General features: G+C 42.0%; 1 protein-coding gene across 5 annotated transcripts in view; it reads right to left on the bottom strand.

Annotated features, from left to right (window-relative positions):
- The window catches only part of ZSWIM8 (zinc finger SWIM-type containing 8), a 97,540-nt gene that overhangs the window by 51,423 nt on the left and 32,841 nt on the right, over positions 1-13,276 (bottom strand). For all 5 annotated transcript variants that reach the window (XM_019555868.1, XM_019555872.1, XM_019555869.1 and 2 more), the window contains 3 exons: positions 10,447-10,541; positions 4,236-4,408; positions 2,375-2,482 (listed from right to left, as the gene is read on the bottom strand). In XM_019555868.1, coding sequence (XP_019411413.1) covers positions 2,375-2,482; positions 4,236-4,408; positions 10,447-10,541 — 376 coding nt within the window. The remainder of the gene's footprint in view (positions 1-2,374; positions 2,483-4,235; positions 4,409-10,446; positions 10,542-13,276) is intronic.

Raw genomic sequence — 13,276 nt, 5'->3', positions numbered from 1 at the left:
GTAAGAACTACTTCACAGTTAGGACAGCTAGGATCTGGAACCAACTTCCAAGGGAAGTGGTGCTGGCTCCTACCCTGGCGGTCTTTAAGAGGAGGCTCGATGCCTACCTGGCTGGAGCCATTTGAGCCCAATTTTCCTCCTGCCCAGGTGAGGGGATCAGACTTGAAGATCTACAGGGTCCCTTCTCACCCTACTTCCATGATTCTATGATACTTATCCCCAAACTACTCCTTAAAAAGCCAATTCATTTAAAGCAGTGGTCTCCAAAGTGGGGTGCAGAAGATGATCCACTGGGGTGTGGGAAGAAAATATTAGAATTTATATTTATATATAGATATATTGGGGGTGCATGCTCAGATATTTTTTACTGATAGGGGTGTGCAATCAAAAAAGTTTGGAGACCACTGATTTAGAGCACCAAGGAACCCAGACTTAGTCAAGCCCTCCCAGGCACCAGAACTGCAGGGAAGAAAGCTGGTGTTCCTGAATTTAAAATTCTTACAGGACTATAGCCTTAGACCTATTTGCTAGTAAAATTCATGTTGGCATAGTGAGTTATGAACATGTATCAGACTTAAACATGAGCTAACCAAGCTCCTTTCCTAACCCACCACCATTTCATACATCCACCGGGATAAACATGATCTCATGCACCTCAACTAAGTCATGAAGTACTCCTGGCATACCCTCCTAGAGAGAATGAGAGATTGATATGGGCCTAACTTCACTGATGAACAGACTGAGGGAAAACTGTTTAGTGAAAGCACATCATGTCTTTGAGGCATCTGGAGCAACAGGCTTAGCATTAAGCCATACTTACTTCTTTTTCCATTACTACATATTCCAAAGTCAACAAGAGGTAAGAAAAATCACTTACTGAGACAAGCTCACACATTAAAGGCTGTTGTACTATGGAACTGGCAGGATGAGGGGAATACTTGCTATACACAACAAGTGCCTGAGGGAGAAGTCCCTCAGCAAAACACCTGTGCATATAACTGGGAGTCTGGGTTCACCAGTGCAGGTAACTCCTTGGAGAACTAGGTAACAGCTTCTGAAGGCACCATATGAAGGCTTTGACTTTCATAGCAGGAGAGCATCTTACAACATTTGTGCCTAAGTCATACAGCCCCACAGCCCAGATTCAGCAAGCAGCAGGCCAGATGAGTCGGGCAGGGGAACAGTGACAATATTAAATTACTGCAGATTCAAACAACAGTACTTAATGCTGCTGCCACTTATTGGGTTCAAAAATTTGGTGCCACATGGGGAGCTCCGTGGGGCTGGATGGCACTGCTCCATGTGCTAGATCTTGGTCACCACTGTCTTAGATTATTTTAAGGATCCCTCCTCTTCTACTCATGTTCCACACGTGGCCACCATCATCCCATGTTTGAATGAGAAACTTCCTTGTTATGACAATTATGTATTTAAGTTTAATTTACCAGCTGAAAGACCCACTCATTGTTTGAGAAGCAACTCTCAAACAGTTATCACTTCTTGATGTTTTTTTCTACAAGTCACATTTGTCCACATCATAAACCCTGCATTTTTTGCAGTTATCTTAGCAACACTGATCGGCCCACATAATTTGCATGCATCTTCTGAGCAGCTAATGGAGAAGATGTAACCTTCAAGGGGAGTGAGGCTTTTTCTGCCTTCGTAACTACATCTGGCTCATGATGAGTCCCCATTCCACGACCACCTTGGGGAACAATGACCCAAAAGAAACGCTTGTTTTTGATAAAAGATTTGCTCACCATTGTGATCCCACCCCAGGTTATAACTCAAAGCCTATTCAGTGGCCTACGCAATAAGCCAATCAAAATTATAAGATGGTTATCAACACCGAAGGGACTTGAAGTCAGAGAATCTAAAATTGTTCTTCTACCCTTTGAGATGCTCTTATAATTAGGGTTGAAATGCCAGAAGGCCAGGAGGGAACCACTGTGTCTTCTGGGGACAGTGCTCAATGCTGCCAATCTAGCGTCTTTATTCATCTAGCGTCTTTATTAATCCACACACAGGAAGATGACAGACGCTGACTTGCTTTGAACTCCCTTGTGTATTACATTTATTATTTTGATTTTCATATTTGTGAACTGAGCACCTGTTTATGCCCATGTGGCACCCTACAACTAACCAACACTTTCCTTTCTCCTTTGAAGACACCACTCTAATCCTTTATTTGGCCAATGACAGCTAAAAAACTTGATAGTGGCCTTGAGTCAGGCAGGAATGAAAGCTGCCTCTGTTACTGGTGATCAAATACAGCAACAGGCCACTATAAGTAAAATACTACACAGATCAAAGCAACCTGAGATTACTTAAATTTAACAAGGGCTCTGGTGGAACAGAATAGCTCTCCTTTTACCTGTTGTGGGAGTTCACTGATTAAATACTGAGCAAATTTCTGCAACTGATCTCTTTGCAGTCGAGACAAGGACTCCGAAACAGGCGCTCGTAAGCATACTGCCGATGCCTGGAGAGAGAAGAGAGATAAGAGAACGGCTGTCAGCAAGGTCAGGCAGGACTAGTCCTGTACACTAGATGACTGAAGCTGTTTTAGCAGCAGCCATGGTTAAGCATAGATTTTCCTTGCAATTATGTAAAGCAGTGCTGCAGACTGGACTCGGCCTATGTCTTGATTTTATAAAGCCTATTTTTAAGAAAAGAATTCCTTTTCAAGGAAACTGCTAAACAGCTGTGCTTAAGATCTGTTGTTGCTAGCAATTGCACAAACGCTGGCAGAGAATTCACAAACAAACCTCTAAAATAGGCCATTATTTTTTAGCTTCTGGCAAAGAAACAGCTCTGTGGGGGGCTGTTTTATAGAATCGCCATCCAACTAAGATAACCATTAGATGCTTATTCATTTAAAAATTAAATTCATTTTCTCTTCCTTACAGGATTTTTAAAACGAAAAAGATTATAAACTGTACAAGAATGTCTTAATTTCTTTCACTAGGCAGAACAAGCAGCAGTCACTTAATTTAAAATTGGAAAAAGGCCAAACCATGTCAAGGAGAAATAGGCAGACGTACCTGGCATCAAGCAATCCCCTTCACATACAGTTCCCCTTTTGTGCTCAGAATATACCAGCTACAAAATGGTTTCCATATCATCATTCTGGTTTACTTCTATTGCATGGAGGACTCCTAGCCTTTTTGTGCCTAATGCTATAACTGAATCAGAAAACCTGCTGGCTACTCCCAGACTCCCAAAAGCACGTATTGGAATAGCCATGTAAGAGCAGAAATTGCATTTAAAATACCCAGCTGTCATCTGGCAACTAGAGGCAACAAGGTGCTTTTCTTAAGGTTTGCACATTCAAGCCTGCAATAATTATCTATTGTGAAATACCACTGATAAATTGTTAGCAATTTTCACCTCTGCTTTTAGGGAGGGCTAAAATGGATTGAAAACCATGATGAGCTTTGATGGCTTTAAGACAATGAATAATCCTTCTGTTCCTTCCAATAAACTACAATCAATCCCTCAAAATTTACTTGGTGAAATGTCTTTCCGAAGAATATCTGCAACATAAGGCTGCACCCTAACATTACATAATTTGTATTTTACCAGCTTATTCTGCCTACTTTCACAACAGGAGTTTCTTGGGACAGAGAGCACATCTCCACTGCATGTTCATAGTGTTAACTACACTGCAGGTACTCCAATAAAAATGGGGACTCACATTTTGAGCATCAAACAGGTGGGTTAGTTACCCAACCTGAGGCATAGCATGTTAAAATGGGCAGCAGTACACAAAGGCCAACATATACTGAAATGGTTTTCAACAACAATAGCGCAAGTAACAGCCTTCAAATTCAAAGAAACACTGTGTTTGCAAAGACTCCTGAAAAAGAATTAAAATAATAAGCAGTTTTGCCCACCAGTGACCCTTGAAGACAGAGCATATAATCCTCATAAAAACACTAACGAGGGGATAGAAAGGGGCAGTAGGTATGCATTATCAAAAGATGGTCAAGCAGCTTTGGAAGCTAACTGTACAGTATAGTGAAAATATACAAGGATTAGAACTGTGAATTTGCAGGACTTGCACTGCCACTCAGACTGCAATCTCCAGAGCTACATGACCCATAGCTAAAGGGACAGTCTAAACTTCCCTGGAGAGAAGCAAGCCTGAAGCATAGAAGCTCGTACCCAAGCCACTATGCTTCAACACAGGAGAACATCAAGAAAGTGACACAGAATTGTATTTAAAGGCCTACATTGTGAATCCGGAAGAGACAGAGGGCCACGACATGGGCACACCACTTGGCCCCAGCTCCGCAGGTACAGCTGCACGAGGTGATCCTACATCGGTCAAACATCACCGCCACGTTGTATGCACCTTTTGGTGGCACCATCTGCGGAGGTACCACTGTCGCGCTCAGATGGAAACCTGTTGGAAAATAAGACAAAATTACTGTCCCCTGAGGATCCGAACATGACCCTGTTTAACACAACAACACTCACATATGTGCACTTATATTTAACTTTAAATGTTAAGCAGTACAAAGTTGTTCTGATTGTATAACAGCATTCATCCTGAGTCTCTAGAACTGGTCTGCCCCTTTAGCTGATCAGAAGAGTTACGTTAATTTAAGTGCAATAAGAAAATGCACAGAATAGCACGGTGTCATGAAATGTGGGATCTTATCAGTGGAGGTGTTCAATACTGGACCAAGCACCCCCATGAGGAACATTTTAGGATAAACTAATCCAGTCCTCCCATACTGCAGAGGAACAGGTAAATTGATATCTAAGAAGTTACTTCAAACTTAGGTGAACTTTCAGAATGCTGCAGTAATCTATATTACACTTGAGCACTTCTGTTGGCATTTCAAACACCACTGCTAAACAACGATTTATTTCCCAAGAAAGAGTTCAGGTAAATTACGTATCACCTTTTGATTCTGAAAATACTCTATTCCAATAACCAACGTCTTGCATGAGATTTAGGTAAACTGTGAAAAGAAACAACACTGAAATATCGAAAAAGCCAGCCCCACTCTTCAGTAAGCAAACAAGTGGGAAATTAAATGATGTATTTCTACCTAAGCGGGATGACAAAGTCAGAGGTTGGCTTCATGAATAGTTATACACAATAAATACTCATCGTATCCTTAAGGCAGCCTTCCTCTACAAACATGGTTTACTTACCAGGGCACCTTAAATGTTAGAAACAAAAAATGGCTAACAAAACATACCAGTCTATTTCAATTGCCTCTTGAAGACTTCTGTTCCATGTCAAGATTTCTCTCTGGCAATGCATATCAGCTCCTTTAACTATCCTCAACTTCTTAAGAATTGGTGCAGCATAGAAAAAGCACTAATGGTACCATTCACCAAATAGCAATAATTAGACTTGTAGGCTCCTACTTACCTGCTTTTCTAGAGTGAACTTTTTTGTAGGGAGGATGAGGGACAGTATTTGAAACAGATTTCCACTGTCAACATGCTAAAGGTAGGTAAGTGGACTGTGACTCCAGGGTAGCAAACTATATCAGCTTTGGCCAAGCCACTGTTATCATGGTGTTCAATACTGCCCACAACTTTCTAAACAGGACGAAACAAATCTTTTAGTGTTGGGCATCCCACTTTCTGCTGAATCCTCATGAGAATTACAACTTTCTGGTACCTGGTTGCCTCCTCATTGCTGCTGTGCACTGGGATTCAAATCCTCTTCCTGACTTAGGTAATATATTTCGTGATCAGTGCAGGTGAATGCCACCCAATCCAAGTGGCAGAAGAATTTGGGGAAAAAAAATAAAAATAAAAGGAGGTGTTCACCACAAAACTACTGCTCTGCTTAATATAAGTTATAGATCTAATTTACTCTCTGCATAAATGTCTCAACACATCATTTTGCTACACTAGGAAACATCTCAGAAAAAAGCTAAGACACCCTTCTTTCAATAATAGCATGTTAAGCCTTCTGCAAACTTGACGTGCAGCCATACTTCACTTGTACATGCTAAATGTCTAAAATGTTTTACAGAACAAGAATGGGTTGCAGTGGCAATCTTCTTGTCAAAAGTTTGACAAACTTTATTTATATGTGAAGAAACTTCACTTCTGAAACATGAGGAAAGGAGAACTGGTTATAATTAGAGGAGGAAGAAAGCAACACCTTACGTAGCCATCTCCAACATTCAAAACCAATTCACAGACTTGGGCTTGTTTACAATGTACCAGTCATCTTCTGTACAATAGCATTTCTCAACCCATGGGTCGGAAGAATCTCTCAAAGAGTTGTGAACAAACCTTAAAACTGGATTCTCCTTTAAAGGAGAAAAACATGGGAAACCATAGGTTTCCTCTTGCAGGCTGGCAGAGTTCCAGCCTGCAAACAGCTGCCTGGGGGCTGGGAGGAGGGCAATCAGGCAAGGGGCACCATGTGAATACAGAGAATACAGCAATGACAGTAACCCACATAAAATCAGCCCCTCACAGGAGGAGGGAGAGGAGGATCCAGGTAGTTAACCAAAGACTATGGCACTGGTGTCATCAGGAAGGCTTTGGCTTCCATGACCACAGCCCGCTCTTTGGTGAGAGAGGCAGCAAGCTGTTGGGAAGAGATGGCCTCCACCTCTCTCCACTGGGGAGAAGGCTCTTTTCAGCCAGACTGGCTAACCTGCTCCACTGGGCTTTAAACTAAGCCTGCTGGGGGGCAGGGGACTACTGCCATTGCTGGTTCACTGAGCAACCCTTGCAAAGCCAGCAGGCCAAAGCACTTAAGGGCACCCACCCCACCCCAGCCCTGGTACAATCTGTGGGCAAGGTAAGAGCCCCCAAGGGGACACTTCCCTGCCTGTACACAAATGCCAGGAGCTTGGGGAATAAGCAGGAGGAACTCACCCTCCTGCTCAGTGCAAATAATTATGATGTCATAGGGATAACGGAGACCTGGTGGGACTCCACCCATGACTGGACCACAGGTACAGGAGGGATTGTGTAGGTAAAAGGGGCGGGGATGTAGCTTTCTATGTTAAGGAAAGTTACGCGTCCCTGCAAGCTGATGTTTGCAACCAGGGTAGACAACTGGAGACCCTCTGGGTTAAAATCCATGGGGAACACGCCACAGGGGACACAACGGTGGGAGTCTACTACAGACCTCCCACCCAAAGTCAAGAGCTTGACTAGGAGTTTGCCCGGGAACTGGCTGAGGCCTCATGCATCAGGACCAGGGTCATCACGGGTGACTTCACCTACCCAGACATCTCGTGGGAGGATCACTCAGCAAAATCCGAGCTGTCGCAAAGCTTCCCATCATGCGTGGATGACCTCTATGGGCCAACGAGAGGTAAAGTGCTGCTCGACCTGGTACTGGCTACTGGGGATGACCTAATGGGTGACCTAGTGATTGATAGGAAGCTGGGTGACAGCAACCACGAGCTGATCACCTTCACCATCCGCTGTAAAGCTGGCAAGTCAGTCAGCAACACCGAAGTCCTTGACTTCAGGAAAGCCGACTTTGACAAGCTCAGAAGGCTTGTCAGTGAGGCCCTAAGGGACCGCGACCCCAGGGGGGGAGGGGAGTTCAAGAAGAGTGGTTGCTCCTCAAGGGAGCGATCCTCAAATGCACAAGCTAAGTCTATTCCATCTCGGAGGAAAGGCGGCAAGAGGGCCCAGCAGCCCCCCTGACTCTCCAGGGATCTAGCAGACCTTCTGAGGCTAAAAAGAAAGGCCTACAAAGGATGGAGGATGGGACTCACCTCCAAGGAGGAATATTCTGCACTAGTCCAGTCCTGCAGGAAGCAAACCAGGAAAGCCAAGGTCCTGCAGGGAACAAACTAGGAAAGCTCCCTCCTGTTCCAGGTCCTGGCCAGAGCTGCAGCCCCATACCCCACTACGGGCACAGGAATCTTGCAGGGGGGACATGCCACCCAACCCCTCCAATGCACTTTCATTTACTTTCAGGAAGATTAGTGAGGTTTACAGTAAATGACAGTGTAACAGAGACATATTTATTTTTATCCAAGCTAAAAGAGTGAGGCCACAGGGCAGAACAGCATCAAGTATTTTTCAAGCTCTATCCCCTCAACCAGAAACAGAGACACTAATGATGCACCTCTGACAAAACTGTGTATGTTCACAATGGCTCCCTCATTTCCTGACACATTTGCTTTCCAAATTGTAGATTTACATGAATACAAATGAATGGAAAATGATTTCCATTCTGTCCACGGCGTGTCCTTTTTCCTCTACAAAAATGAAAATGCTTGTCCCATTCCAAAAAACAGCTATCTTTTCCCCCTATGCATGCTGTCTTTTCTCCAGGGGCTCTGCTGCATATACAGTTGAAATGTCTCTTGAGTTTTAATCTTACCTGGTTTCTCTTCTGGTTCTTTCTTTTAATTGCCCATCCTCCCTGAATCTCAGTTTCTGAATAATATTTTACTATCCTTTATTCTTCTTACATTGCTCTGCATTTTCCATATTGCCCTTTTAATGTATTGCCGAAATGAGTTTTGATGGCAGTCCCCCACTGTATATTAAACATTTTGTTCTTTGCCACTGTTAGTTTCCTAAGCTGTACAGAATTTCAGACCGTTTCCTTTTAACAAATTCTTTATTTCTTCAAAGTTTCTTTTCCTAAAGTCCAGTAATTATTGTGCTACTATTCTCATAGCCTCCTACCAGCTTTTCAGTCCTGGTATCAGTGGTTTGTCTGTATGTGCTTTTAACCTTCAGCTTGATCATATCTGGCTCCATTTCATTGATCAGATCTAAATTAGTCTCTGGCAATTCTTACAGCTCTCTACACTGAGTTTGAAGAACTGCACCCTTCTTTAGAGCTCCCACTATTCTTTGCAGAGTAGCCTACTGGACAAATTTAACTCTTCTGTGATTGCAATGACAGACTGCCAATAATAATAATAATAATAATAATAATAAATACTTTCCAACTTATCCAAAAATTGGATTATAGCAGCAGAGGGCCAGCTGTGGCTCTCACCATTGCTTTTGAGGTGCCAGTGGCATCCACCTTTATAAATCCTTTTCAGTCTTGCCCATGAGCCACGAAGCAGTTTTTATCCAGCATTTAACAGACTGTAACTTGGAAGTAGGCAACCTAACAGATTCAGCCCAAACAAGACTGAGCAATACTGCTTACAGGATAGACGAAACAATGACAGGAAATAGTGGAAATTATGCAAGAAGCCCTGGACCAACGGGGGTCACTTTTGCCAACACTGTTCCAATCTAATAAAGTTGTCCTTACTTCTGCTAAAATTTCATTCATTGAAAAGGTTCCACTTGGGCTGCCAGTAAATGGGCATCCTTTAACATTCTCCCAGCCCACCCAGCCTTTCCAAACATTCCTCTCTCACTTCAAAACTCAGGAGGCAATTTACCATTCTGCTCCAAATTACATGCCTCAGAGACCAGCCCCTTTTTCTATTGTGCAACTTCTTTTCAGTTGCTTAACAGACCACAATTTCTCAATGTCTCAGTCTATTCTTTCCAGAACCTATCCAGAGCACCTTCTGGTAAAGATAAAACTGAACAGCTGTGCAAGAGTTTCACTTATTTCTTGTCAAATGTTTGCCATCTTCCTGTTCTACCTCAATTTTGCTTCCTCCATTTCTTAGCATGCATGCATACATACCTGCCCTTGTAATTCCCTCCAAATATTATACTTCACTGAGGTGTTGTCCTTCCTAGATTCTGCTTGGCAAGCAGAGAACAACACTATATGCATTCTACACATGAGCTCTTATTTGACATTCAAATATTTGGATTTCATATAACTTCTTCCAGTCTTTAAGCCTGCCAAAGACAGATGCCACCTTGTCTGAACCACAAGGGCTCCATGGAGAATGAAGAGTCCAATCTCCTCAATAAAAAAAAATCTAGGATTAGCTTTACAGTTATAAGTAACAGAATAACACAAGCAGGGAAGATGGATAAAAAGCATAATCCACAAAGAGCTTTCCTTATCCTGTTATCAGTAAAGCTACATACACATGATGCTCTGCCACATAACCAAGAATTCATCAGATTGCACACTTGTCATCTCTGCACTTATTTTACTAGGAGCATTAATTACATCAAGACTTTAGAAAGCCAGGTTATATATTAAGCTATCAATGAAGAATTAAAATGTCATGGAGACAACAGCACTACAATTAAATTTTCCCCAAGTCATCCAATCAGATATAGCATCTAATTTTCAGAGAAGTTTCTGCATTTCAGTTAGTTTTCTAGTTCAACTGAAAGAAGCTGCACAAAACTAAGGAACTTGTCCAAAGCTTCAGTGATCAAGTAGCAGGCTCAGCAGAAACCTTAACCCAAGATATTTTAGGTTACAACTCCTTCACTATAGTTATTGACAGTTATTCTTAATAACAGAAGTTGTTTGGAGGCACTGTTGCTTTGTTATGTGAATGAGATTTCAAGATCCCTATAGACGTGAAGATGCAGAGCTCTTACCTATCTGGAGAGGGTCTTTGACAGCCCTCATTCGAAACAGTTGCTCCCCCCGCTGGAATTCATCCGCACTGCCATTCGCCAAGCAGGAGTACAATCTATGAGAAGCAAACATTATTCCCTTTCAAATACAATCTTTAAAAGGGGCAAGGGGGGCAGAAACACTGAACTGCACCTTGTTCTCAGTCCATGGAGTCAAGAAACCTATACGGTATGACTGGAACAAAAACTGCTAGCTGCTTTGAGTGTATAAAGCATAGTTTTAGCCCAGAGAAACTACAGAGCATATGGAGATGTGGATAAAATGCTGAAATGGTTATTGTGGTGGGAAAGATACAAGGGCCGGAGAGTGAAGAACTCTAGCTCCTTCTCTTTACAGGCTGAAGCAGTGCTATACTCCCTGCCTGAGACAAAGATGTTCTATTTTGAAACTGAACCCTTCAATCTGGCCACCAGTTACCCACAGATCTCTTTCTACTTTCTCCACTTTTGCTAGAAATGTGGGGGTTTGTTTTTTGCCAGATGAAATGTTATTTAAGAGCCGTGCCAGCTATTTATCACTGGATGTGTTTGGTTCCAAAAACATATGGGCTTTTAAAAACTTAAGGCCTTTGCCAGCCAAATTCTTCCAAGCATGTCAAAAGTTTGTTTCCTCATTTGAAACCTACAGTCACAGCCAACTGAGTCAAAAGAACTATTTATGAACTACTGTTTGTATGATGCTTTGATCATGTGAGCTGCACCCTAAGAAGCATATTAAATGGTTATGCAGGCTTCACCCCAAAGCAGTAGATTTTTGTAACTTTAAAAAGTTACTTGAGAAGAATGAGAAATTTCTCTGGAATAGTCTGTTGACAACTGCAAAGTAGGAGTGAAAGTGGTGAGTAAGAATGCTATGACTCTTTCAAACCTATGTTCATGGTAGCTGTGATGTTACTGTTAAGAAAGCCAGAAAAGCTATAGTTGCTATTCTAATATTTTGGGAGTTAATAATAGTCTCCAATTTTGTTGTGGTAAAGTTACCTTTATTTTTTTGCACAACTATACACCATTATCCTTTTTTGGGATACTACAAGAAGTGCGACTTAAAACTGAACTGTTTCACCTTTACGCATCTCTTGTACCATTACTTTGTTCACAAAAGTCATAGCCCAGATATGACATGTATAGCCTGAGTGTATAAACATTAGCATTTTGAGGAATGTCAACGTACGGGCTCTGAAATACCTAATTCTTTCACTAAAAACTAACTTTATAGGTGCCTTCCTAGCTTCCAGAGTCACTTGTTCCAAATATGTACCATGACTCCCTCTACATTTTAGGGAACAGCAACCAAATACTTAATGAAATTTCCCATCTTTGCATCTTGTAAGTAGGTTGTGGTATAGTTCTTATGCTCTCACACCAAGCTAGCTATCTACATTCCCCCACAGTCCAACTTTTCCAACGACTTTAACCCAGCTAGAGACCCTTATTGAATGGGGATTTCCTCTGTGTATAATGAATGGTCATGCTTGTCCAGGTATTAAAAAGGATAGTTATTTCTCAAGGAATACAATGAGCACTGTCTTCCTAGACAATCGACAGGGTTGGAGTGTAGCTGTAAAAGCCTTCCCTTCAGAGGGTTCTGGATATACAGTGAATGCACATGTGCATGCAACCCACAACTGCAGAAGTTTAGATAAAAGCTTGATAAATTCAGAAATCAGAACAAAAGCAAAAAGGTCTCTGACCAACTAAATTACAGATGCCATTTAAAATGGCCATCTGCTTGCTCCATGTGTGTTTTGGTCTCGCAGATCCTTGAATTGCTGCAACTAAAAGGCCCATGTAAATTCAAGTCTTCTATGCTAGCTGTCACCACACAGGAAAGATCTGGGAGTCATTGTGGACAGTTTGCTAAAAACATCAGCTCAGTTCTCAGCAGCTATCAAAAAGGCAAATAAAACATTAGGGATTATTAAGAAAGGAATTATAAATGACACTGAAAGTATCATCATGCCCCTTATAAATCCATAGTGTGTTGACACCTTGAACAATGTGCTGAATTCTGATCTCCACACCTCAAAAAGGATATAAAAGAACTAGAGAAGGTACAACAAAGGACCACAAGGATGGTTAGGGGCAAGGAGAACCTTCCATATAAGGAGAGACTAAAGAGACTTAGCCTATTCCATTTAGAAAAGATGGTCTAAGGGAATATGATAAGGGTTTACAAAATACTAAGCAGTAAAGAGAAATAGGGATTTGTTATTTACTCTCTCACAATACAAGAACTAGGGGTCCCCCCCCCCAAAAAACAACAAAAACAAAAAACCTAGTAGGTAGTAAGTTTAAAATTAACAAAAGGAAACTTTTTCACATGTCATTAAAATATGGAAGTCATTGCCATGAGATGTTGTGGAAGCTGATGGTTTATCCAGATTCAAAAAGGAACTGAACAAATTCTTGGAGTAAAGGGGCATCATTAGCTACTGAGCATGGGAATACAGCCTCTGAATTGGAACTTCCAGACCTTAAATGCTGGAGACTAAAAGCAAGAGAGGAACAAGGGGGGGGAGAGACCTGGTCATACTCAGTTCACTCTCTATCACTGTGTGACACAGGATACTGAACAAGATGGACTTACAGTTAGGGACCTACTTAGAGTTTCGCAGATTTCACAGAAACCACGAAATCCACAACTGTCTGTGACATCAGAAAAAAAACAGCTTAATAAAAACAAGATGTTGGCTCTCCAACTGGAGCCAGCAGTCCTTGCTGCCAGGACGGGAAGGTGCCAACTGGCAGGGCATCAGGAAGGGCAGCAAACAAGACGGTGGCTTCCCCTTCA

The sequence above is a fragment of the Crocodylus porosus genome, unplaced genomic scaffold (assembly GCF_001723895.1).
Source record: "Crocodylus porosus isolate Cpor-Errol unplaced genomic scaffold, CroPor_comp1, whole genome shotgun sequence".
Taxonomy (NCBI): domain Eukaryota; kingdom Metazoa; phylum Chordata; order Crocodylia; family Crocodylidae; genus Crocodylus; species Crocodylus porosus.
Note: the sequence above shows the minus strand (reverse complement) of the source record. Positions and strands in the feature narration are given on the sequence as shown.